Genomic DNA, 26,575 nt, shown 5'->3' with positions numbered 1-26,575 from the left:
CTCCCTGCTCCTCCCACGCAGCCCAGCCTTGTGGAGCACCCTGCTCCTCCCACGCTGAAGGCTTGCCAACCCCCCGCACCCCAGACTCCCAGACCTGGAAGGGACCTTTAGGGCTGATCCCTGCAGACAGGATGGGGACCGGGAGGGAAGGAGTGCCCATTTTACAGAACGGTGACACTGAGGCCGGAGCTGGGCCCCTTCTCCTGGCCCCGAGGGCAGCCCACACAGCTGCTGCAGGTCTGGACTGGTGTTCTGATGAATCATGGGTCTTCTTGACCCAGGAGAGCGTGGCGCAGGTCTGGTCCAGCCTGTGCCGGTGCCTCCCGCTCCTCCCCCGCCCTCCACCCCAATCAGGCCGCTGAGCCAGGGTGACCAAGCTCCTTTTCTCTTCGCTTATCTGCCTTCAAGTTATCCAGAGCCTCTAGGGGGTGAGGGGCAGAAACCCTCCTCTGCCCCACCCAAGGGGGACTGTGTATCCCTGCAAGTCTCTCACCTGGACTTACAGCCCGAGACTGCCTCTTCCCTTCCCTCTCTCTTCTCTATACCAGCCTCACCTCCTCCAGGAAGTCCTCTAGGATTGACTCCTAGCTCATTACTTCTTTATCCTGCACCCCTTCTCCATCTGAAGCCCCTCTCCAACTGCCCCCACCTCCCCACCTCTAGGACAGGGATTCTGGGTTCTTGCAACTGCCGCCCGTCAGAGACAGTAAGAGGGGAGAAAAAGGAGACCAGGAGGTTGGGGGGTGGCACCGTCAGAGTTTCCAAAAGCCTGGCCAACAGAGCTTCAGAGCCCTGTGTCGGGGTGAGGGGGCTGCCTGGCCCTCGCACCGCAGCAGCACAAGGCAGCCTGTGTGAGCCCGTCCCCGCTTGGCCCCACAGGAAACAGCAGGGCCCAGCCCCTCAATGGGCCCATTCAGACCCCAGCTCTCTGGAAAGTACCTCTGCTTCCTGCCACCCTCCCACTCGGGCCAAACAGGCTGTTTGCTCTCTCCTGCGGGGAGCAGGCCGCAGGCAGGTGGTTCAGTGGTTAGGGCCAGCCATCCTGCTGGCCCAGAGCCCCGACTCTGCCCATGCCCTGGGGGGTCACATGCACCTTTGGCGCAGGGGTGGGTGAGGGGGGTCGCCTCCACAGGGGCCGAGAGATGTGGGCGCCGGGCAGGTAACTGTTTAGCAGTGGGCTTTCTGGGGAGGTGGGACTGAGATCTGCAGTGTTTGCCTCTTTCCGTGGTATAAACAGCCTCACTGTGGGCAAAGTCACCTCGCTCACAAAATTCCAGAAAATTCAACAGTCAGCTCCTGCCGGCTGCTGTGAACCACTCCAGCCCACCACGGCGGCGGCTCCATCCACAGGGACCACGTGCCCCCAACCCCTGTGCCATGGCTGCCCTCAGTCTAGCGTGCTGTGTTTTGCTCTTAAGAATCAATGTCTTTCAACATATAAACTTGGGAGGGATAAGTACATAAATACCAAAAACTAACAAAGCATCAATGTCCTTGCAGATAAGGGGCCCTGTAGGTGCCCACCACCTGCCAGCTCCCCGGTCTGTCCTTCGCTGGCGCTGAGGTGCGCTTGGCCTGCTGGGCTGTACCTGCCCGGGTGGTTTTGCAGGTCTCGTGCAATTCCTTTAGCTTCCCGGACGAGGTTCCTGTGGCCAGCAGTGCTGCAGGAGGAGATAAGTGAAGGGCTACCAACTCAGCCCAAGGGCAAGAGCATTATCTTTCTGGGACATCCCTCCCTGCACTCAGGGCACGCAAGGCTCAGGCTCCTCGGTGGTTCATGCGGCCTCCTCGGGAGGATGTCAGCCGGCTCCCGCTGGCAGGGGACCAGCACACGTGTGACCGGCACCAGACCATCCCTATCGATGCCATCAGCCTTTGCTTGCTCACGGGACTTAAGGGAAGCCCAACAGGCATGAATCACCTTTTTAACCCATTTTTGTCTGTCCCCCAGCCCTGGACATCTGTAGGCAAAGTCAAAGTTATATTTGGCTCTAATCACTGCAAAAGGAATGGCCCAGAAATTGTGGCCGCGGGTTGGAGGTTGAGGTTTGGGGAAACTGCCTGGAGGACATGGAGGACATACTCATAGCAACTTAAAAGGAGGAGGTCCCCCAGTGTGGGACAGAGGGGCCCGGCACAGTGACCGTAGTGACCCTGGGCAAACCCAGACGCAGCCTGCCCGGCCGACCCTCACCCTCTCCCAGGCTGTCTGGAGCCTCAGCCCGAGGCTCGGCCGGGGAGCTGGGAACTCAGCTGTTCTCATCCCTGGCTCCTTGGCCTCGATGGAAACAATGGGACCGGATCTGAATGCTCACCCGGGACTCTAACAGCTCTGCAGCAGGAAGCAATAGCGGGGCAATGGAGGAGGTCTGGGGTCTGACACCGCACATGCTCTCCATCTGGCCTTTGCTCTCTGGCAGACTCACGCCAACAGGATGCCACCCCCGCCCCAAAGCAGCTGGAAGAACAGCCTGAGAGAGAAGCGGGGATGGGTGGGCTGCCTGTCCGACACCCCCAGGCCCCAGCCACGGCCCCAGCCAAGCCACGGAGGTCGGGCATGGCGTGGCAAGCGTTGCCCAGGAGCCCAAGCATGAGGGCATTTAGGGTTCCTTCTCTAGCTCTGAGTGAACTTAGGAGAAGGAATTTGAGCAGGGAGCAGTTTGAGTTGGGATGTTCTCCTGAAAATCCCTTCCCGGGGGCTGTGACCCCCCCCAAGCGAGGTGATCAGGACAGTGATGGTTTCTCTTTGGACCAGGCAGGGACCAGACCCAGGGTGGAGAGTCCCCTGGGGCTCAGGGAAGGAGAGCCAGAGCTGGCAGAGGCCGCTGGCCCCAGGGTCCTCCAAGGGGGAGACCTGAGTTGCTGAGAATGTCTGGGTCTGGCCTCCTTCAAAGTCAAGGTCTCAGGGCACACAGGGAGGCCGTGCCTCTGGTGCCAGGACCAAGTGGACGCAGGGATCCGGCTGCGGCTCACGGGCAGCAGCACACTGGACCGTGCGGGCGGGCGTCCATCCCTACGGCACCTCGCCTCCTCCAAGCCAGAGTCCGAGCCTTAACCGCAGCTCCCTCTCTCACGCAGCCTCCTTCTTCGGAGAGAACCACCTGGAGGTGCCGGTGGCCACGGCCCTGACCGACGTGGACCTGCAGCTGCAGTTCTCCACGTCCCAGCCCGAGGCCCTGCTCCTCCTGGCAGCAGGCCCGGCCGACCACCTCCTGCTGCAACTCTACTCCGGACGCCTGCAGGTCAGCGACATGCCCCTGGGGTTGGGGCGAGATGTCTTCTCTAGCTTTGTGTGAGCCCCAACTGGCTGTGTGACCTTGTGCAGATCATTTTACCTCAGGGTCTCAGATTCTCCACTATGGGATGGGCAGTGGCATCCCGAAAAGTGTGAAGCCCTTAGAAACGGGCTCTGACCACCGGCTCTCTCCAACCTCGTTTCTTACCGCGACCCCTCGCTGGCCTTTGTGCTCTGACCACCCCAAACTGCTCTCAGTTCCGGGCTGCCTTGCAGTCACCTGCTGCTGGGCTTTGCTAACTACACTCCCCCTGCCTGGCGCAAGCCTCGCCCATTCCCTGCACCTGCCTAACTCCAGCCTCTCCCCCAGAAAGTGTCCCCCTTGCTGGCTGGAGCTAGGCCCCCTCCCCTGGGCTCCTGCGAGCCCTGTGCATCCTCTGGCCTCGCACCCTCCCTCAGCACCAGCACCCTCCATCCACGGTGGTCACAATACCAGGACTGCCCCGGCGGTACTTTTCCATTTCGTCCTTCGAGAAGTCAAAGGCTTTAGTGGAGAGGAGTCTTCTGGCTCTTGCTTGAGTCTCTCCCTGACCCCAAAGAGTTTAAGCACCCAGGGTCTTAGTCCAAATCAGAGGCATCTACTTCCACACCCCCGTGGGGAGAGGATGATGGTGCGATCGGTCTGCTGCTGCCATTGCTTCTCACTGCCACAGAGTGTCACTGCCGCACACCGGCCTGGTGCAGTCTGGCACGGCTGCCACTCTGCTCCGCCAGGCACGTACTCCGCAGGATGCTCCGCCTGAACCCCCAGGCCATGGTGCTTAGTGCCCTGCCCCCATCCATTCTGCCACGTGGTGCGGGAGGCCCACCCCAACGCCAGGTCTGTGTTGGTGCCACGGAGACAGGACCACGTCCTTTGTCTCTGCACAGGATGTCCCTCCAGCCCGGGTCAGGGAGTTTTTCTTCACTAAACCTGCAAAACACAGAGCATCTGGTCGGGCCCCACCCCTGAGCGGTGAGCCTGGCTGCCTCCAGCGGCCCCAAAACGCTTTGCCCTGCCTAGGGGGACTCCTCAGAGGATGCCCAGGCGTCCGTTGTTCTAGGGGTGAAATCTTTTGGACTCAAGGGTGATTTTTCCGGCACCTCTTCCCCAAGGAAAGAGGGAAGAATAAAAATGTACAAGTTGGATTTCTAGGGCAGCATCTTACGGTGTGTCCGCTCCTTGTGGGCAGGGACCACATATGACTCACAGGGGCGTCCCCAGAGCCCATGCAGGCCTGGCCTGGGGTTCACTTTGGCGAGTGTCTTGGGGAACAATAAACAGATGGCAGGAAGGCAGGAGGGGTGGCACCAGAAGCCCTTACCCTAGGTCCCCTGCTCTGGGACTCCAAGTGTGGGCGCCCACTGTGCTTTCATGAGGGAAGTGAGGTCTTCAAAGTGCTGTCCCCCTCCCCCACCCCCCTGTCTCTCCTCAGGTCAGACTGGTCCTGGGCCAGGAGGAGCTGAGGCTGCAGACCCCGGCAGGGACAGCGCTGAGCGACGCCGTCCCCCACACCGTGGTGCTGGCTGTGTCCGACGGCTGGGCTGCACTGTCCGTTGATGGGCTCCTGAACACCTCTGCCCCAGTGCCAGGAGCCCCCCTGGAGGTCCCCTATGGGCTCTTCGTGGGGGGCACTGGGCGCCTCAGTCTGCCCTACCTGAGGGGGGCCAGCCGGCCCCTGCGGGGCTGCCTCCACACAGCCACGCTCAACGGCCGCAGCCTCCTCCGGCCACTGACCCCCGACGTGCACGAGGGGTGCGCCGAGGAGTTTTCTGCCGGTGAGGACGTGGCCCTGGGCTTCTCCGGGCCCCGCTCCCTGGCTGCCTTCCCTGCCTGGGCCACGCAGGACGAAGGCACCCTGGAGTTCACACTCACTACGCGGAGCCGGCAGGCACCCCTGGCCTTCCAGGCGGGGGGCCAGCATGGGGACTTCATCTACGTGGACATATTTGAAGGCCATCTGCGGGCTGTGGTGGAGAAGGGCCAGGGCACCGTGCTGCTCCACAACAGTGTGCCTGTGGCCGACGGGCAGCCCCACGAGGTCAGCGTCCACGTGGATGCTCACCAGCTGGAAATCTCCGTGGACCAGTACCCGACACGCACTTCCAACCGTGGGGTCGTCAGCTACCTGGAGCCACGTGGCAGCCTCCTCCTCGGGGGGCTGGATGCAGAGGCCTCTCGTCACCTCCAGGAACACCGCCTGGGCCTGACCCCAGAGGCTGCCAACGCCTCCCTGCTGGGCTGCGTGGAAGACCTCAGCGTCAACGGCCAGAGGTGGGGGCTGCGGGAAGCCTTGCTGACTCGCGGCATGGCTGCCGGCTGCCGGCTGGAGGAAGAGGAGTACGAGGACGATGCCTACGGCCCGTACGGAGCTTTCTCCACCCTGGCCCCCGAGACTTGGCCGGCCATGGAGCTTCCTGAGCCGTGTGTGCCTGAGCCGGGGCTGCCTCCCGTCTTTGCCAATTTCACCCAACTGCTGACCATCAGCCCGCTGGTGGTGGCCGAGGGTGGCACAGCCTGGCTTGAGTGGCGGCATGTGCAGCCCACGCTGGACCTGACCGAGGCTGAGCTGCGCAAATCCCAGGTGCTGTTCAGCGTGAGCCAGGGGGCCCGGCACGGCCAGCTGGAGCTGGACATCCCCGGCGCCCAGGCACGGAAAATGTTCACCCTCCTGGACGTGGTGAACCGCAAGGCCCGCTTCGTCCACGACGGCTCTGAGGACACCTCTGACCAGCTGGTGCTGGAGGTGTCGGTGACGGCGCGGGTGCCCGTGCCCTCGTGCCTGCGGAGGGGCCAGACTTACATCCTGCCCGTCCAGATAATCCCCGTCAATGACCCGCCCCGCGTCATCTTCCCGCATGGCAGCCTCATGGTGATCCTGGAACACACGCAGAAGCCGCTGGGGCCCGAGGTTTTCCAGGCCTATGACCCGGACTCTGCCTGTGAGGGCCTCACCTTCCAGTTCCTTGGCACCCCCACTGGCCTCCCCGTGGAGCGCCGAGACCAGCCCGGGGAGCCGGCGACCGAATTCTCCTGCCGGGAGCTGGAGGCGGACAGCCTAGTCTACGTCCACCGCGGTGGCCCCGCCCAGGACTTGACGTTCCGGGTCAGCGACGGGCTGCAGGCCAGCCCCCCGGCCACGCTGAAGGTGGTGGCTGTCCGGCCAGCCATACAGATCCGCCGCAGCACGGGGCTGCAGCTGGCTCAGGGCTCCGCCGCACCCATCTTGCCCGCCAACCTGTCGGTGGAGACCAACGCCGTGGGGCAGGACGTGAGCGTGCTGTTCCGCGTCACCGGAGCCCTGCAGTTTGGGGAGCTGCAGAAGCAGGGGGCAGGCGGGGTGGAGGGTGCCGAGTGGTGGGCCACACAGGCGTTCCACCAGCGGGATGTGGAGCAGGGCCGCGTGAGGTACCTGAGCACGGACCCGCAGCACCGCGCCGAGGACGCCGTGGAGAACCTGGCCCTCGAGGTGCAGGTGGGCCAGGAGACCCTGAGCAACTTGTCCTTTCCAGTGACCATCCAGAGAGCCACCGTGTGGATGCTGCGACTAGAGCCACTGTACATGCACAACACCCAGCAGGAGGTCCTCACCCCAGCCCACCTGGAGGCCACCCTGGAGGAGGCAGGCCCAAGCCTCCCCACCTTCCACTATGAGGTGGTTCAGGCTCCCAGGAAAGGTAACCTGCAGCTACAGGGCACACGGTTGTCAGGCGGTCAGGCCTTCACCCAGGATGACCTGCAGGCTGGCCGGGTGACCTATGGGGCCACGGCACGTGCCTCGGAGGCAGCTGAGGACAGCTTCCGTTTCCGTGTCACGGCTCCACCACACTTCTCCCCGCTGTATACCTTCCCCATCCACATTGGCGGCGACCCAGACGCTCCCGTGCTCACCAACGTCCTGCTCGTGGTGCCTGAAGGCGGTGAGGCTGTCCTCTCTGCTGACCACCTGTTTGTCAAGAGTCTCAACAGTGCCAGCTACCTCTATGAGGTCATGGAGCGGCCCCGCCATGGGAGGTTGGCTTGGCGGGGGGCGCAGGACAAGACCGCTGGGGTGACATCCTTCACCAACGAAGACCTGCTGCGTGGCCAGCTGGTCTACCAGCATGACGACTCCGAGACCACGGAAGACGATATCCCGTTTGTGGCTACCCGCCAGGGCGAGAGCAGTGGTGACATGGCCTGGGAGGAGGTACGGGGGGTCTTCCGTGTGGCCATCCAACCCGTGAATGATCACGCCCCTGTGCAGACCATCAGCCGTGTCTTCCACGTGGCCCGGGGTGGGCAGCGGCTGCTGACTACGGATGACGTGGCCTTCAGTGACGCCGACTCGGGCTTTGCTGATGCCCAGCTGGTGCTGACCCGCAAGGACCTGCTCTTCGGCAGTATCGTGGCCGTGGACGAGCCCACGCGGCCCATCTACCGCTTCACCCAGGAGGACCTCAGGAAGAGGCGCGTCCTGTTTGTGCACTCGGGGGCCGACCGCGGCTGGATCCAGCTGCAGGTGTCTGACGGGCAGCACCAGGCCACCGCGCTGCTGGAGGTGCAGGCCTCAGAGCCCTATCTCCGCGTGGCCAACGGCTCCAGCCTCGTGGTCCCTCAGGGAGGCCAGGGCACCATCGACACAGCTGTGCTCCACCTGGACACCAACCTTGACATCCGCAGTGGGGACGAGGTCTACTACCACGTCACTGCCGGCCCTCGCTGGGGGCAGCTGCTCCGGGCCGGCCAGCCAGCCACAGCCTTCTCCCAGCAGGACCTGCTGGGCGGGGCCGTTCTCTACAGCCACAATGGCAGCCTCAGCCCTCGTGACTCCCTGGCCTTCTCCGTGGAAGCAGGGCCAGTGCGCACAGACGCCACCCTGCAAGTGACCATTGCCCTGGAGGGCCCACTGGCCCCACTGCAACTGGTCCGGCATGAGAAGATCTACGTCTTCCAGGGAGAGGCGGCCGAGATCAGGAGGGACCAGCTGCAGGTGAGGGGCTGGGGACGGTGGGCAGGGCACGGGCCTCATGCCGCGTGTGCCTATGTAATTGGGGATGTGACTGGTGGCTCCTGGTGTGGGCGTGTGTACGTGCCTTGCGTATGTGCCTGTACCTGCCATATTCCCAAGAGTTTCTGGGGAGTTTGCTGTACGTGCATCTGCCTACGAGTTGTGTGTGCCTCCGGGTGTCATGTCCACACGTGTGCATGCTGTGGCTGACCATGTGGATTCCCGGGCCCCACCCAGACCCACAGAATGTCTAAAGCAGAGCCTGAGAATCTGGATTCTAGTAAGTTCCCTGGGAGGCTTTCACTGGTACTGAGCTTTGAGGACTGCTGACCGTGGAGACAGGGCTCGCTGCCACTCAGGTCCCTGTGTCCTCAGCTCTTTTCTCAGACCCAAGGCCAGGACCACGAGCGTCTGTCAAGGGCTGTGCCCACCCAGGAACCTCAGAGAGCAACCACGGGCCGTCCAGCAGGCTCACTGACTTGCTGTGCGAACTCAGGCCGGTCCCTTGCCTTCTCTTGGCCTTAGTCTCCTGCTCTGCCCATTTCTGAGACCCTTCTGGTCCTGGATGTCTGGACGTGGGGCAGACGTGAGCAGGCTGGAGCCAGGAAGGCCGCAACTGGAGGAGGCAGCATCGGGGCAGGCTTCAGACAAAACGGGTTGTCGATAGCGGAGAATGGGGGATGGTATTCTAGGCAGAAGGAACATTCCGGGCAAAGGGACAGAGTCAGGAATGTGAGCTGGGGTGGTGTTTAGCTGTTTGTGGCTGGACCATCAGGAGAGGGAGCACCTAGTGGCCTTCAGGCTGCACCTGGGTCTGCAGGCGCCACGGGGCTCCACGGAAGGCGCGTCCGCCTCCACCGCCGGGCAGGGTGGGGCTCCCTCTGGTGGTCAGAGGTGGTAACAGCATGTGTGGGGGAGAAAGGCTCAGGCCAGCCAGCCCCGGGCCTGAGTGCATGTGCGTGAGTGTGCCTGTGTGTGTGTGTCAGTGCATGTGAGTATGCACTCACGTGTGTACGTGTGTGCTGCATCAGCATATGATGAGATTCTACGTCCACGTCACTGGGTCTGAGACGTGATTGTGCACCTCTCTGAGGGAGCACAGCTCGGGCTGCGACCACCCATGTAACTATGTGGGGTGAGTGTCGACATGTGTAGCCTCTCTGGGTGTCATGAGTGGGTGCATGTCTGGGTGTCACGTGTGTGAATCTGCATGCGTGTTTGTGTGTCTACGTGAACAGCAGTGTCTGGGGGAAGCAGGGCATGTGGAGATTGAGCCTGTCCTGGCTGCTCACGGTGGCCCTCTCCGGGACCCCCGCGAGTGCCTGTGACCCTCTGTTAACCAGGCAGCCCAGGAGGCAGCGTCACCAGCAGACATCGTGTTCTCAGTGAAGAGCCCACCGAGCGCCGGCTACCTGGTGATGGTGTCCCACGGCGCCTCGGCAGATAAGCCGCCCAGCCTGGACCCCGTGCAGAGCTTCTCCCAGGAGGCGGTGGATTCGGGCAGGGTCCTGTACCTGCACTCCCACCCCGAGGCCTGGCGTGACACCTTCTCACTGGATGTGGCCTCGGGCCTGGGTGCTCCCCTGGAAGGCATCCAGGTGGAGCTGCAGGTGCTGCCTGCTGCCATCCCACTGGAGGCACAGAACTTCAGCGTCCCCGAGGGCGGCAACCGCACCCTGGCCCCTCCCCTGCTCCGTGTCACCGGGCCCTACTTCCCCACGCTGCCAGGCCTCGCCCTGCAGGTGCTAGAGCCACCCCAGCATGGGGCCCTGCGAAGAGAGGAAGGACTTCAAGATGAGGCCCTTGGCACTTTCTCCTGGAGAGAGGTACGGCCGTCTGGGAGCCCCAGGGCTGCACCCCAGCTTTGAGGGCAGGGTGGGGGGCCCTGGCGCCTTCCAGTCTCGGGGTATGCACGGAGCGGAGACAGGGGCCACATCTGGGGAGCACCTCTGCTTTAAATTCCTGATCTCATTTCCTCCTCACAACCCCTCTGGGAGACGGAAATTATCGTTCCCATTTTCCACGAATGGGAACTGCAGTTCTGAGGGAGTCAGTGCTCCCCAGCACCCACAGGCGGGCGAGGGGGGCTTGCTGCGGGCCTGACTGCCGCCCCGGGCCCGCTTTAGGTGGAAGAGCAGCTGATCCACTACGTGCACGACGGGAGCGAGACACGGACGGACAGCTTCGTCCTGGTGGCTAACGCCTCGGAGATGGACCGCCAGAGCCATCCCGTGGCCTTCACCGTCAGCGTCCTGCCTGTTAACGACCAGCCCCCGATCCTCACCACAAACACAGGCCTGCGGGTAAGAAATCCCTGCCACCAGCTCTGCTCCCAGACAGAGGCCGGGACCCTTCCTTCTCTGCACATAGGTCCCGTTCTCTGAGCCTCAGTTTCCTCCTCTGCAAAATGGGGACACTGCCACATGCCTCACAAGGTTGTTAGAAGGAGAGGTGTGATATCAATATCGCATTGCAGACAGGACACAGATGGGAGTGTTGTTATTAGGGCTTGGAGGTGCAGCGGGAAGCCGCCCGAATGGCCACTCGGGGCCCACCGTTCCCCGCTCTCACCTGCGGCGGGAGCCCTTCCTGCAGCTCGGGCCACCGCACTTGGCAGAGTTTCTCACCAGCCCTCAAGGGTGGGTGACAGATAGGGACCAGTTAAGCTTCCCAGCTTCACCCCCAGCAAGTGACGTCCCCAGCTGGGCTCCCTGAGCTCCTGCCCCTTATGTCACAGCAGAACAGAGATGCCCCCCAGTCATCAGAGGTGGAAATTGAGGCCCAGACAGGGGACAGAACTTCACCACAGTCACAAAAGTACTCACTGGAGGAACAGAAAGGGTTCGGCTTGACCAAGGCCACAGGCAGTTCTTTGAATGCCAGCTTCTAGGGTGCATCCTCCCCGGTCAGCAGGAGCCACAGAAGGTTCCAGAAGAGGGCTGACGTGGCTGTCTCTGACACGGGGTGCTGGGAGGCGTTGGTGGTATAGGGGCCAGCCTGGTGGTGGGGAGGCCGGCAGAAGAGTGGGACATAGCCTAGGGCCGCCCTGGACCACAGGCCAGGACTGCCATGTGGTAGATCAGCCACCAGGTGGTGCCATCCACCCATGTTCGTTCCAGGAACTTCGTGCTGACGCTCGGCCCCCCCAAGTACAGCCCCCTCTCTGCAGGGCTCTGCCTGGGCCTAGGGAAGGAGAGCCCCTTCCCAACGCTGCCCACAAGTCACCGACCCCGCAGGACGTGTGCCGGCACCCCTGCTACCCAGGGGGAGGCCTGAGGGGTCCCCTTCACTCTCACGCAGGGAGGGACAGTGGGCCGGCCATCAGCCTCTCCTGGCTCACGGCCTCCCCGGGGAAGCTGGGAAGAGCCCGTTTCTAAGTGCCACGGGCAAGCCAAAAGTCACCGTGTCCATCACGCGCCCAGCCCCTGCCCAGCACCACGGGGGCCAGAAGGGAGACCCCTGCCCCACCAGGGAGACAGCCAGACTCAGCAGCCCTGTTGGTCAGGATAGGGGGTTCTGGGGCCAGGGTGAGGGCTGTGGCCTTCCCAGGGAGGGGCATGAGCTGGCCTTGAGGGACAAGCAGGACTGGGGCAGGCGGGGCGGGGGGGAGGGAGCCGGGGCCTGGAGGGCCCTTTGTGCGGGGCAGCCCAGCATGACCCCCGCCTGATGCCGGCTGAGGGCCTGAGCTGCAGTGGGGTTGGGGCCCTGACGGTGGCCCCAGGGCCAGGGAGGGGGCGGGCGAGTGTGGTGGGGGCAGAACCTTCACAGGCCTGTGTCCCCAGATGTGGGAGGGGGCCACTGTGCCCATCCCTAAGGAGGCCCTCGGGGGCACAGACGGCGACTCCGGGCCGGAGGACCTGGTCTACACCATCGAGCAGCCCAGCAACGGACGGGTAGCACTGCGGGCGACGCCGGGCACCGAGGCCCGCAGCTTCACGCAGGCGCAGCTGGACGCCGGGCTCGTGCTGTTCTCACACGGAGGTGGGGGAGGGGAGGAGCCCCTCGGATTCCTGCGGCCCGAGGGATGTCCTGAGGGTGGGGGGCCCTCGGGCCAGCGGGACCCAACTCCCCCTGCCTCTGTCCCCAGGAGCCCTGGATGGCGGCTTCCGCTTCAGCCTCTCTGACGGGCAGCACGTCTCCCCGGGACACTTCTTCCGAGTGACGGCCCAGAAGCAAGTGCTCCTCTCGCTAGAGGGCAGCCGGACACTGACTGTGTGCCCAGGTGGGTCTGCCAAGGGCTGGTCCCTGTGTGCCAGGTAGCCGGGGCGGAGCTGGGGGTGGCACGCCAGGGCCACGCTGCCTCTCTGTACTTGCATGCCCTGCCCTGGCTCCTGGTCACGGACTGACGGGTCCCTTCTGCCTCTCACAGGGTCCGTGCAGCGGCTCAGCAGCCAGAGCCTGAGAGCCAGCTCGAGCGCGGGCACCGACCCCGGCCACCTGCTCTACAGCGTGGTGCGGGGCCCCCAGCTGGGGCGGCTGCTGCATGCCCAGCACGACAGCACGGAGGTGGCCCTGGTGAACTTCACTCAGGCCGAGGTAAGGGCCCAACTCTGCAGCCGCCACTCAGACTGCACCTGGCCTCAGGTGCCTGCCATGACAATGGACATACAGGTGAACACGGCCCAGCTCCCCAGGCTGCCGTGTGTGCACCTTGCTCCGGGAGCTGCCAGGCTGGTCGGGCAAGTGGGAGCTCAGTGTTGCAAGGGGGAGGGAGAAGGGTGCAAGAGGTCAGAGGTCAGGGCCTGGGGTGTGGCTTCCAGAAGGAAGCTGTAGCCAACCCGAGGGGCTGGAAGGGGCGTTCTGTGTAAAGCCACTAGTGGCACCCCAGCCACTGGTAAGGCGCAGTGCTTGCTGCTGGGGGATGGAGCTCAAAACCGAAGCGTCTGTGGGCTGTGGACAGCGGTGTGAGCCTGGGCCTCAGTCAGGTGCCAGCGAGAGGCAGAGCAGGTCCCGGGAGCAGGTGAGCAGACAGAGGCAGCCGAGTAGGCCAAGGGGGTGAAGCACCCTTCATGCACGGCGGCAGCCTCGGGGCACAGTGTCCCAGAGCACACCAGACACCACCAGGGCACACTAGAGCTCGCACCCTGGGTAGGGCTGACTGCCGGGCTGCTGGGCTCTCTGTGCCAGCTGTGCCCTGGCCCCAATGGGGCCAGCAGCCATCACTTAGGTGAGCACCTCTTCTAAGTGCAGGTGCCATGAGTGCCAGGACAACCTTGGCTCTCCCTGCAGGCAGAGCAGGAGTTATCCCAGGACAGGGCAGAGAAGGACAGGCCTTCCGTGGGCTCTCCTGAGCAGGCCAGGGTGCACCTGGTGCACTAGCCGAGGGGCTGTGCAGGCACCCAGACCGTTGGTTCTGACTGGGGAGGGGTCCCTGGGGGCAGAGCTGACCGTGCCACAGCACTGTGGTTCTGTTCCAAGTACCTCCAGACTGGCCCACCTTGGCCCTGGAAAACGGCAGCGCCCACCCCCAGATCCCTTCCAACTTCCCTCCCCACCCCCAGACCTCCTGCTCCTCCCCTCCCCACCCAGAGCTCAGTGCTCGCCCCCTCCTGAGAAGCAAGCCGTGCAATGCAGGAACTCAGCAAGTGCAAAGCCAGAGTCCCCTTGGCCAGCAGGTAGCTCAGCTGGCCGGCTGGCTGGGCGCATGCAGGCATCTGGGAAGGAGGAGGTTTTGACCAGGGGGATAAAGTTTCCAGGCCTCTCACATCAACACCTCTCAGGCCTGGGTTCTGTGTTCTCCCACTGGGGCCCCTTTCTGCCCCCTCCCCACAATGAAATATGCAGCAGGCTGACGGTTATAGCAGCTGCACACCCTGAGTCTCTGCGAGCCTCTGTCATCCAATGCCCAAGAAGGGGGAGGGTACAGGACTCGGCTGTCAGGGACCCTCCCCATCCAACTGTCCCACACTAACTCAGCTCCCCCACACCCCAGCAATGTGAAGGGCTAGACTGAATGGCCACCCAGGGAAGCTGGGAAGAAGCTGTGTGACAGGGACACCCTGCCTGGCTCAGGGAGAGGGCAGGGCAGGACCGGGCAGTGTCTTGACAGTACACTGTCCCACAGTGCTCTGAGCGGGGCAGGGTAGGGACCGGGTGTCCCCACGGTGCAGGTAAGGAAACCGAGGCTCGCAGAAGTCAGGTAACACGTGCTTATCCAGAGCACGTGGCGAGTGAGAGGCCAAGCAGGACTGGGCCTTCTGACTGCTGGTCCCGGGTTTCTCTCACCAGAGGACACTGCCTGTCCCCGGAGCACAGGGCCTGCCCCACCTTGCCTGCGTCTCGCCTCCCTCCCCACCTGACACCTCCCACGCAGGAGGCTCCTGTAGCTCCCACCCCATGGCTGGGGTCCGTTTCCTCCCTGCCCACCCTTCAGCCTAGGCTAGAGGCTGCAACTGACAGTCCCGCAGTCCTTGCGGGCCAGGATCTGGCCGGCAGATGTGTTTTGTTTGGCCTGCAAAAGGCAATTAATATTTTTAAATTGTCAACATGTAACCTTCAGGAGATTTCACAAAAAACCCAATTCCTATTTTCTTAAAAGGCCTGTGTGCCCTCTGACAGCAAACAGCTGAGAAGCCGTTGCTTCCTTTACAGCAAGTACTGCCGCCATTTAGAGCAGGCTCTGCCGCCCTTTATTTCTTGTTTTATTTTTCTTAGACAAGGTCTTGCTTTGTCACCCAGGCTGGAGTGCAGTGATGCAATCATAGCTCACTGCAGCCTCCAACTCCTGGGTTCAAGCGATCCTCCCACCTCAGCCTCCCAAGTAGCTGGGACTACAGGCCACCATGCCCAGCTCTTTTTTTTTTTTTTTTTTTTTTTTGAGATACAGGGTCTCACTATGTTACCCAGACTGGTCTTGGTCTTGAACTCCTGGCCTCAAGTGATCCTCCCGCCTTGGCTTCCCAAAGCACTGGGATCGCAGGCATGAGCCACCGCACCCAGCCTCTGCTCCCGGTTCACCACGCCCCTACTGCTCCTGGAGTCTTTACTGCTCCTGGCCTTCCGCACACTGAGACCACCCCCCATCCATCTCCATCTCACTATTGCGCAAGTCCTGTTTTTCTACGAGAAGGAAAATAGTTCCCTGTGTTTCCTAAAAGGGGAAAACAGAAGATAAGCCAAGAGGACACATTTTGATTAGAAAGGGAGAGAACACTCCCTTGAAGAATATTCCTTGCTGTTTAACATGCAGGCAATTGAGGTCGCAGGGGTAACAGGGTCATGTCAGGGCCTTAGGGGTCAAATGGTGAGACACTGCAATATTTGAGCAAAAGAGCGACATAACCTTACATTTCAAAAGGCTCCCTCTGGCTTCCATGTTAAGAACAAACTGCAGGGCCGGGCGCAGTGGCTCACGCCTGTAATCCTAGCACTCTGGGAGGCCGAGGCGGGCGGATCATTTGAGCTCAGGAGTTCGAGACCAGCCTGAGCAAGAGCGAGACCCCGTCTCTACTAAAAATAGAAAGAAATTATATGGACAGCTAAATATATATATAGAAAAATTAGCCGGGCATGGTGGCGCATGCCTGTAGTCCCAGCTACTTGGGAGGCTGAGGCAGGAGGATCTCTTGAGCCCAGGAGTTTGAGGTTGCTGTGAGCTAGGCTGACGCCACGGCACTCTAGCCCAGGCAACAGAGCGAGACTCTGTCTCAAAAAAAAAAAAAAAGAATAAACTGCAGATCAGGCGCAGTGGCTCACGCCTGTAATCCTAGCACTTTGGGAGGCCAAGGCGGGAGGATCCCTTGAGCCCAGGAGTTCGAGGCTGCAGGGAGCAATGATGACACCACTGTACTCCAGCCTGGGCAATAGAGTGAGACCCTGTCTCAAAAAAAAAAAAAAAAGAACAAACTGTAGGGGCAGGGGGCGAAGCTGGGACCCCATTAGGAAGACATTGGACTAATGCAGGCATGAGATGACGTGATCAAGGAGGACTCCAGGTATTTGGCCTGAGCCACTGAGGAACAGAGCTGCCATCATCGGAAGTGGGACGACTACAGGAGGTGGGGCAGGCTGGGTTTGAGAGTCCATTACTCATCACACACAGCTGTCAAGGGAGCAGGCAGAAACTCGAGTCTGGGGTTCAGGGAGAGCAGTCTGGGCTGGAGCTACCAAGAAGGGCTCTTCAGCACTGGAGGCACTGAGGCCAAGAGATGAAATGAGAGCCCGTCAGGGGTAGATAGAACGGGGTGTAAAGACCGAGCCCTAAGACACTGGGGAGAAGAGGGGACCCAGCAAGAGAGTCTGTGAGTAGCCAGAGTGGAATACCCCAGCTCTCGTGGAGGAAGGAACGTTCGGTGGTGTCAATGCAGCTGGGCAGGTGTGTGAGAGGCGGCCTGGGAACCCACCACTGGATCCAACAGCTCGAGGCCCTTGGTGCCCTTGGTGCCCTTGGCGAGAACAGTTTTGTTGACGTCATGGGAACAAACTTCTGGGTGGAGAGAGCTGAGGACACATGGGGGGAGAGTGCAGACTATTATTTTTGGAGTTTTGCTGCACCCATGGGGGTGGGGGGTGCTAGTGGAGAAAGTGAAGTCAAGAATAGTTTCTTCAGGCTGGGCACGTGACTCAAGCCTGTAGTCCCAGCACTCTGGGAGGCCGAGGCGGGAGGATTGCTTGAGCTCAGGAGTTCGAGACCAGCCTGAGCAAGACCGAGACCCCGTCTCTACTAAAAATAGAAAAGTTAGCTGGGTGTCATGGCTCACCTGTAGTCCCAGCTACTGGGGAGGCTGAGGCAGGAGGATCGCTTGAGCTCATGAGTTGGAAGTTGCAGTGAGCTACGATGACACCATGGCACTCCAGCCTGGGTAACAGAGCAAGACGCTGTGTCCAAAAAAAAAAAAAAAAAAAAAAAGTTTCTGCTTTAAGTTGGAAGAAAGAATAGCATAGCTGCATAGTGAAAGGAATGATTCATTCTGGGGGAAACTGACACCACAGGAGCAAAAAGGGGGATGTAGCAGGGGTGTGTTCGGCAGGCCAGAGGGGAAGGGATGCAGTGCGCACAAGGAAGGGCTGGCTTTAGACAGGGCTGGCTAGATCTCCGCATTCCCTGGAGGCTCAACACAAGCCAGCCACTTTGCCTGGGGGGCAGGGCTGGGGTTTGAACCCAGGCATCCGGCTGCACAGCCCAGCTCTGCAGTGCCACACGATTGCCTAGTGGTGACCCACTGGGCTAGGGAGGGAGAAAGTGGGTCACACACAGACCGGGGCACAGCCAGGAGAGCCCAGAGGGGTGCTGGGGAGACAGGAGCGCCCAGTGCCAGTGCCGTCCTGGGGGTGGGCTTCTGGGCACCCCAGGCTGGACCTGCCTCTCACCCCAGCAACTGTGTCTCCCTTCAGGTGTATGCTGGGAATGTTCTGTATGAGCACAGGATGCCCCCCGAGCCCTTCTGGGAGGCCCACGATGCCCTAGAGCTCCAGCTGTCCTCACCCCCTGCCCCCAGTGTGGCCGCCACCCTTGCTGTGGCTGTGTCTTTCGAGGCTGCCTGTCCCCAGCGCCCCAGCCGCCTGTGGAGGAACAAAGGTGAACAGTGTGACGAGCTGGCAAGGTTGGGGGGGACACTGGGAGAGGCCCACAGAGGGAGGGACAGCAGCCAGCAGCCAGGGCCAGCAGCTCCTATCTCAGCCCCCAGGAGCCCCGGGAGGCTATAGAAGGGTGGGTGGGAGGCTTTGAGACCAGAGGGGTGACACAGTCCTTATCCTGCTGGGGACCCTGAGCCCCTGCTGGAGTACCTGGCCTGAGGATGGGGGGAAGCACACTCTTGCCCAGGGGTCCCCCTCTGAGAGTCCATGGACTGGACCTTCATAGCCCGTGTCCCACCCCCAGGTCTCTGGGTCCCTGAGGGCCAGCGGGCCCAGATCACCGTGGCCGCCCTCGACGCCTCCAACCTCCTGGCCAGTGTTCCGTCACGCCAGCGCCCAGAGCATGACGTGCTCTTCCAGGTCACGCAGTTCCCCACGCGGGGCCAGCTGCTGGTGTCCGGGGAGCCCCTGCACGCCGGGCGGCCCCACTTCCTGCAGTCCGAGCTGGCCGCGGGGCAGCTGGTCTATGCCCACGGCGGCGGCGGCACCCAGCAGGACAGCTTCCGCTTCCGTGCCCACCTCCAGGGCCCAGCGGGCTCCTCGGTGGCGGGACCCCAAGCCTCGGAGGACTTCACCATCACCGTGCGGGATGTGAACGAGCGGCCACCTCAGCCACAGGCCTCCGTCCCGCTCCGGCTCACCCGAGGCTCCCGCGCCCTTGTCTCCCGGGCTCAGCTGAGTGTGGTGGACCCAGACTCAGCTCCCGGGGAGATTGAGTACGAGGTGCAGCGGGCACCCCACAATGGCTTCCTCAGCCTGGTGGGGGGCAGCCCCGGGCCCGTGGCCCGCTTCACGCAAGCCGACGTGGACGCAGGGCGGCTGGCCTTCGTGGCCAACGGCAGCAGCGTGGCCGGCATCTTCCAGCTGAGCATGTCCGACGGGGCCAGCCCACCCCTGCCCATGTCCCTGGCCGTGGACGTCTTACCGTCTGCCATTGAGGTGCAGCTGCGGGCACCCCTAGAAGTGCCCCAAGCCTTAGGGCGCTCCTCCCTGAGCCGGCAACAGCTCCAGGTGGTTTCGGACCGGGAGGAGCCGGACGCAGCCTACCGCCTCACGCAGGGGCCCCGGTACGGCCACCTCCTGGTGGGCGGGCAGCCCGCCTCGGCCTTCAGCCAGCTGCAGATAGACCAGGGCCAGGTGGTCTTTGCCTTCACCAACTTCTCCTCCTCTCACGACCACTTCCGAGTCCTGGCACTGGCGAGGGGCGTCAATGCATCGGCCATAGTGAATGTCACGGTGAGGGCGCTGCTGCACGTATGGGCAGGTGGGCCGTGGCCCCAGGGTGCCACCCTGCGCCTGGACCCCACTGTCCTAGATGCTGGCGAGCTGGCCAACCGCACAGGCAGTGTGCCCCGCTTCCGGCTCCTGGCGGGACCCCGGCACGGCCGTGTGGTCCGCGTACCCAGGGCCAGGACGGAGCCTGGGCACAGCCAGCTCGTTGAGCAATTCACGCAGCAGGACCTGGAGGATGGGAGGCTGGGGCTGGAGGTGGGCAGGCCAGAGGGCAGGGCCCCCGGCCCCGCAGGCGACAGCCTCACTCTGGAGCTGTGGGCACGAGGCGTCCCGCCTGCCGTGGCCTCCCTGGACTTTGCCACTGAGCCTTACAACGCGGCACGGCCCTACAGCGTCGCCCTGCTCAGTGTCCCCGAGGCTGCTCGGACGGAGGAAGGGAAGCCAGAGAGCAGCAGCCCCACGGGCGAGCCAGGCCCGGCGGCATCCAGCCCTGTGCCCACTGTGGCCCGGGGAGGCTTCCTGGGCTTCCTAGAGGCCAACATGTTCAGCGTCATCATCCCCGTGTGCCTGATCCTCCTGCTCCTGGCGCTCATCGTGCCCCTGCTCTTCTACCTCCGGAAACGCAACAAGACGGGCAAGCACGATGTCCAGGTCCTGACCGCCAAGCCCCGCAACGGCCTGGCCGGCGACACTGAGACCTTTCGCAAGGTGGATCCGGGCCAGGCCATCCCACTCACAGCTGTGCCTGGCCAGGGGCCCCCGCCGGGAGGCCAGCCTGACCCAGAGCTGCTGCAGTTCTGCCGGACACCCAACCCTGCTCTCAAGAACGGCCAGTACTGGGTGTGAGGCCTGGCCTGGGCCCAGATGCTGATCGGGCCAGGGACAGGCTTGCCTACACCCCGGGCCCCGTTGCTTCCTTGCCCTGGTGCTGTCTCGGTATCCCCAGAGCAAGAGAGACCTGGAGACACCAGGGGTGGAGAGTGCCGGGAGACAGTCCCGGATAGAGTGGAGTCTAAAGCTGGAATCTTCCTCAGCTCGCTTGAGCCTGGAGAACCGCACGGCCAAGGCGGGAGGCAGGCTTAAGATCAGTCCTCCTGCCCGGGAGCTGGTTTGTGGTGTCAAAACCAGGGTGACCTCCTAGATGGCACAGGACTCTGGGTCTGTGACCTTGGGTAAGTCACATGTGACCCAGGCTGCTAAGAGGACAAAGAGTAGAAAGTACCCTGGGGAGGGAAGGGAGGGAGCAGGGGGACTCCTGGCTTTTCTACCCCAACCAGGCCTCCCCTTATCTCTGCCTCAGAGTTGAGAGAAAACTTCCCCCGTGTTTCTAGGGAGATGGTATTCCCTGGAGCAGAGGCCGGGAGGACAGAGCCCCTCCACTCTCTAGAAGGCATAAGCCAATAGAATAATATATTCAGGGTGCAGGGTGGGTAGGTTGCCTGGGGATGGGTTTATTTAAGGGGATTGCAAGGAAGCTATTTAACACGGTGCTGAGCTAGCTGGGACTGACAAGCCCCTAGCGGGGTGGGTTGGAGGAGGATCTGCAGCCAGTTCATTCCCAGGGCCCCACCTGCATGGGCTGAGGGCTAAGCAAGCAGGGGTCGGCTGCCCCGGAGCAGGCTGGGCCAGAGAACACAGAGGGGCTCAGGCCGAGGGCCACTGCAGTGCCTGTGCTCCGGGGCACCAGGGGCGGGCAGTTGGGGACACTTGGCTCCATGGAGCCTAGATAAATGGTGCTTCGGAGGCTCTGGACAGCTGTGTGTTGTTTGTGTGTAACTGTGCTCTGGGCCCCAGTCCACGTGGCCTGCACTCCCCTGGGGTCGGCCATCCGGCCCGGTCTCGGCCAGAGGGATGGACGGGCCAGGCGAGCCCTGCATCTCCACCTCCTGGGGCCTTTGGCTCGCCCGTGCCCCACCTGTGTGGGCGAGTGGGCCGGTCCTTGGGAGATGCGGCCAGGCTAGGTCCTCTACAAGCAGCTTCGAGAAAAAAATAAATATAAATGCTCCCAGCTAGGGATTTCTTAACCTGAGTTTGGGCCTCCACAGCCCTGTCCCTTCCCACCCACCTCTCAAGGGGCCACAGCAGCAAAGTGAGGAGAGCAGGCAGACTCGGGGAGCCCGAGGTGGGCACGGCGGGGAGGGGGAGGAGGAGGGGAACTGCCACAGGTGCCCCACCCCCCACCCCACCCTCCTCCCCCTCAGCTGCTGGAGGCTTTTACAAGGACAACGTCTGCTGGTCTTCCCAACAGGGGGACCAACGGTGTTCTCAGAGGCAGAGAATGTCCCTGTCCGCAGCCTCAGAGTCCATCATTTGGTTACAGAAAGGTTCTGAGACCAAGGGCATCTCCAGAATGCCTTTTTTTTTAGACAGGGTCTTGCTCTGTCGACCAGGCTAGAGTGCAGTGGCATCGTCATCGTAGCTCACCTCAAATTCCTGGCCTCAAGCAGTCCTCCCACCTCAGCCTCCCAAAGTGCTGGGATTACGAGCATGAGCCACCGCACCCGGCCAGGAGGCCTTTCTACAAGTTGCTGAGGAGACACTATCCTGTAGGCCTTGAGAGTGTCACAGGGCTGGGGGCAATGGAGACAGATTCCGGGTTCCAGGGGATGTGCCTGGCCCTGAGAGTAGGTTGAAATCGTCAGGAGAGAAACATAGAGGCGTCTGAGCACTGGGGGCTGGAACGCAGCTGGCTTGTGGGGTGGGGAGCTCCAGCCAGCCTTGGACAGCTGACCTGCACGTGGGGACCACAGTCGTCTCTCCCCTGTGCCCTCACATCTGCAACATTTGAACCAGAAACCAGAGCAAGAGAGGAGACTCCCCTCCGCGGCCTGCCTTGGACCACCCTCCTCACGACACCCTCCATACCCTCTCAGCCTCTGGCCTCTCAGCTCCTCCACTCTTGGAAGCTTCAGGAAGGAAGCCCGGAACCCAGGTACATCACTGCTGATGGGCCTCAGAGGGCCTGGGGAGCCCAGCTGCCAGGGAGCGGAGCAGGCTCTCCCAGGGTTACACGGGAAGGTGGTGAGTGGCAGTGTGGGTGAGACCCAGGGGCCAAGCAAGGCTCTTCTGGCCACACTGACAAGTGCAGCTCCCCAGGGAGGGTGGCCAGGGCCCCAGAGACCCCTCTGCACCCTGAGCTTGCAGTCCTAGCCCTAGATTCCTTTTATAAGCTTGGTCTCCCCGGCGTCCCCAGGCCAGCCGCACAAGGGGCCCTGCCAAGGGTATCTCCACAACATCCCCCACACTCTTCCCTGCCCCTCCCAGGAGTGCAGGGCTGGAGCCTCGGGGCCCTGATACCTGGGGCCAGTCTCCACCCAGGGCGACCTGTTTCCCTGGAAGCGTAAGCCGAGAAGAGGGTGACAGACCCACCAGGCAGGATCTGGCCTCATCTCCAGTTTCCCCCAGAGGACTGACGATGCACTGTGTTCACACAGCCTGGCCTGCCCTGCCCCCAGCAAGCTGGCACCAGCTGACACCGCTCTGGCTCCTCTGAGCCTGTGCTGGACAGTGGGCTGCCACCCAGGGCCTGGTGCCAGCAGTTCTGCCAGGACCTGGGAAAGGGTGTTTCGCTGGCATGCCAGGGCCAGGAGCGCGACCTAAACGCGGGGCCTTGGTTTACGTAAGCCCCTTGCCCCCTTCAGATCCGCACCCGAGGCTTAGGGGGTTGTCATCCACTTTACAAAATAACTCCCCATCCCCTTCTTCTAAGGAGCCGATTCCTCCCGTCTACCAAAGATAACAGCCAACCTGCGTGCAAGCGTTCGGGAACGTCTGGGAGCTCCTGCCCCTCTCCTTCATGCACAAATGTATAATGTACATTTCACGCATGACCTTCGGACGCACAAGACGGAGATAAATAGCCGCCTGCATAGTACGCGCACAGGCAGGAACACAAACTTCAGAAGTGTGTGGCCCTCCCGCAGTCCCAGGAGCTGGCTGTGTGGAATTAGGGGGCCAGGAGGCCCTGCCCATTAGGGGACCCAAGCGGACATGAGCAGAATTGGACAATGAACCCGTGGGTGAGCTGAGGGCCAGGGCAGGGCTTGCCAGAGGGGCCCAGGTTCCCAGCTTGGAAACCCTGCCCACTGTCCTAAATGGTTCATGGTCTCTTATACTAAAGAAGGGGCTCCCTTTGAGCCCTTCTCGTCCTAGAAGTTGGCCCTTTAAGTGGGGTTGCTACGGCAGCTATGGGACCCACGGAGCTGGAACACCCACCCTCCAATAGGAAGCCCAAGAAGTGCATCCCCCACCCCTGCCCTGACCTCTCCTGGCCAGTGGGAACTGCCAGGGGTGCTGGCACCTTCCTCTGGGCCCTGAAGATTCCGGATCTTCAAGGGGTGGGGGTACCCGGGCAGCCCTCCAGAATTCTCTGGTTGGGTCGCCCACTCTTGGCCATACCATATGAGGGAGGCCTGGCAAGGAGGTGGAACCAAGATGGGGAACCGGACCCCCTGGACTTCTCTCTACCCGGCCCCCATCCTACCCCAGGGCCTCTCACAGTTACCGCCATCCTCGTGTAGTTACCGCTAAGATCTGTCAGGCATTGACAAGGGGGTTTTGTGCCAGAAATGCTGCGGAAGATGCAGACGGGAATCTGCCCAGCCCTTCATGAAGAGCCCCAGACATGGCAGCCACTAACTACCAGGCCGTGATGCGCCTCGCCCCGGTGGCATGCGAGGGCCAGTGAGGGGAAGCCCGGGTGGCAGGGCCCGCTGGCCCTGTGTCCGCCTTCTCTCCGTGGAGAAGGCTGGGCCTGTCTGTGGAAGGGCAGCCATGCGGCAGCTCAAGCTGGCATGTGCAGCTGCGTCCAGTTATATTTCCACCCTCAGGGTAACAGTTACGGGACTGGACCGATGGCTGCTGTCCTTACAAAGGGCGTCAGCCCCTCAGAGGACCTTCTGTGGCCAGCAGGGTAATTGGTGGGTTGTACTGAGTTCCTTCACATTCCAGATGTCCTGAGAGCCCCTAGAGATAGAAACAGCTCTTGGGTAAATCAACCAGTGGCCAAGAAGGGACTTTTTTACCCAACCACAGCTTTAGCGGGGGCCAGAGGCGCTCCTCTGCCCACCACACTGAGAACTGCCGCTCCGTTAGCCCGGCCCCTGCAGCTAATCCCAGGGCTTCCTTCTGATGCCCTGTGAGGTCTCAGAGGGCTCAAGTGACCCAGTCTCTGGGTCTTGAAGACTCCATTCGATCAATGGGATCTCTGAGTCTTTGCTGCTCAAAGTGGGGTCCACGGACCAGCAGTTCCAGCGTTACTTGGGAGTTTGTCAGAAACGAAAAACCTCAGGCCCTACCCAAGGCTGGCTGGATCAGATCAAATTTTAATGCCATCCCCAGGTGATTAGAATACACACTGCGCAGTAAAGTTTAAGATGCACGGACTTAAGTCCCTTCCCTCAACCCCTAGTTAGAGGAAACTGAGACAGGAAAGGCAGGGCCCAGGCCAAGATTACAGTAAGCTGGTGGCTGAGCTGGGAGGTCAGGCCCCACGACCCTGTCCCAGAATTTGCCTTCCACTTCAGTGATCTGTCTTTCTGTCACCTCTTGTGAAGCCCACATCCCCTGCAGGCTTGGGGGCATGGGTCCTGATGTGGGTTCTGCTCCAGGGGCCTCCAATGAGGACAAGAGAGGGAAGGGAGGGAGGGAGGGAGGGCAAGGCTGGCAGCCAGGCCTGCCACAGAGGACAGGGTCTGCAGGAAACAGCCCCTCCCACCCTGGGAAGCGCAGCAGCCCCCACCTCCCCGCCTTCTGTAATCAGCTGGTCCTTCCCTTTCTAGCCCTGCCCTGCTTGTCTGGTCCCGCCTGTCAGAGGGAGGAACCAAGGGAGGTGTGGGCCAAGGTCACCAGTCAGCGCCTGCACCAGGCCTGGGGCCTCCGGTGGAGGAGCAACAGCCCCAGAAGGGAAAGAAGCCGCCTGCCAGGCTCCTGCCCAGGCCCAGTCAGGAGGGGCTCTGCCTCCTGCAGAGGGTGGGGACTGAAGCTGCCACGCTAACTGTCCCTCCTGCCTCCTGGAAGGAATGCTGGGTGAAGGCCTCAGCCCTGCATGCCCTATATAGTAAATGCCGTTTAAGTCTACACACTCCACCAGGGCAGTGTCCAGCCTGGCCCGGCACAGCTGTGCCCAGTGCTAGACACGTAGTAGATGTTCAGGAAACATCTGCCAGAATATAGCGCCTCCCTTCCCACGGAGATGTCTTCACGCCAAGAGGACTCTGACCACCCAGACCACCTCTCCTGGGCACCCACTCCGTTGCCCTGGCTTCCCGCAACCCCGGGGGTGCGGGTTGGGCTCCCAACTGCTGCCCTGGCCCCCAGATCTCTGCCAGAGCCCAGCAGGCCTGGCCCCAGGCCCTGAGTTTCTTTTCTTTTTGTGTGTGTGTGTGTGTGAGACAGAGTCCCACTCTGTCGCCTGGGCTAGAGTGCTGTGGCACCAGCCTAGCTCACAGCAACCTCAAACTCTTGGGTTCAAGCGATCCTCCTGCCTCAGCCTCCCGAGTAGCTGGGACTACAAGTGCTCGCCACCACGCCCGGCTGATTTTTTCTGGTTTTAGTAGAGACGGCTAATTTTTTCTATTTTTAGTAGAGACACGGTCTCACTCTTGCTCAGGCTGGTCTCAAACTCCTGACCTCAAGCAATCCTCCTGAGTCGGCCTCCCAGGGTGCTAGGATTACAGGGGTGAGCCAGGCCCCAGGCCCTGCGTTTCTATGGGGCAGGTTTGATCTATCCCTGCCAGACTCTTCAGAGCTCATGCCACGCTCCCTCCCCATCACCCATGGCTCTCTCCTACCCAGACACCTGGTGTCTATCTTCTCAGAACCCTACAGGCAGAACATGTTCACCAATTCATGCTCACCACAGATAGAAGCAAAGTTGATTAAATGGGGCAGGAGGAAGAGACACGCAGAACCTGCTCACACTCAGCCTCCCCCTGCCCTGATAGCCCCTGCTCAGAACCTCCAGGCTCACGGGCCCCGTACCAGCCAGCTGACCACTCGCAGGGTTCACCTGATCCAACCTGCAGGGGCAAGGAGCAGACCAGAGGCAAGGGTGCCCTCTCCCGTACCCGGAGGACCCTGCATGCAATGAAGGGGCTCAGAGTCCCAACCTGAGGCCCAGAGAAGAGGTGTGACTCGCCTACAGTCACACAGCAATTCACTTGCAAGCTGGGCCTCCTGGAGGCTTGAAACCATTCCAGATGCCAAGGATACGTCTCTGCTGAGGGCTTCCCAGCACCTAGGGAGACATCAAGGCAAGTGCAATGGGCCAGGGATGCCAGACACACTGGGCAGGGCAGAGAGCTCCAAGGACCAGAGTGCGGCAGGGGAAGCCTGTTGAGTCTCGGTGGGAAGGTGGAGCCTGGGCCAGGGGTGGCCCAAAGGGCTGCAGAGCAGGCAGGCAGGTGAGGCTGGCAGAGCCTGAGCACTCCTGGAAGGAAGTGACTCAGGCTAGAAGGGCCCCTTCTGCTGGGTCAGCCCTGCCTTGTGAGTATCTCACCTG

General features: G+C 61.9%; 1 protein-coding gene across 1 annotated transcript; it reads left to right on the top strand.

The window, feature by feature from the left end:
• Positions 1–1,777: 1,777 nt before the first annotated feature.
• Positions 1,778–20,826, top strand: CSPG4 (chondroitin sulfate proteoglycan 4). The gene is made up of 11 exons (XM_045547304.1): positions 1,778–1,910; positions 2,421–2,550; positions 2,939–3,242; positions 4,711–8,247; positions 9,609–10,091; positions 10,392–10,568; positions 12,048–12,246; positions 12,353–12,487; positions 12,635–12,801; positions 17,599–17,782; positions 18,086–20,826. The coding sequence occupies exons 1-11, from the start codon at positions 1,778–1,780 to the stop codon at positions 19,918–19,920; spliced, it is 7,284 nt and encodes a 2,427-aa protein (XP_045403260.1). The 3' UTR covers positions 19,921–20,826.
• Positions 20,827–26,575: the final 5,749 nt, after the last annotated feature.

Source organism: Lemur catta, chromosome 1 (genome assembly GCF_020740605.2).
Source record: "Lemur catta isolate mLemCat1 chromosome 1, mLemCat1.pri, whole genome shotgun sequence".
NCBI classification, from domain to species: domain Eukaryota; kingdom Metazoa; phylum Chordata; class Mammalia; order Primates; family Lemuridae; genus Lemur; species Lemur catta.
Note: the sequence above shows the minus strand (reverse complement) of the source record. Positions and strands in the feature narration are given on the sequence as shown.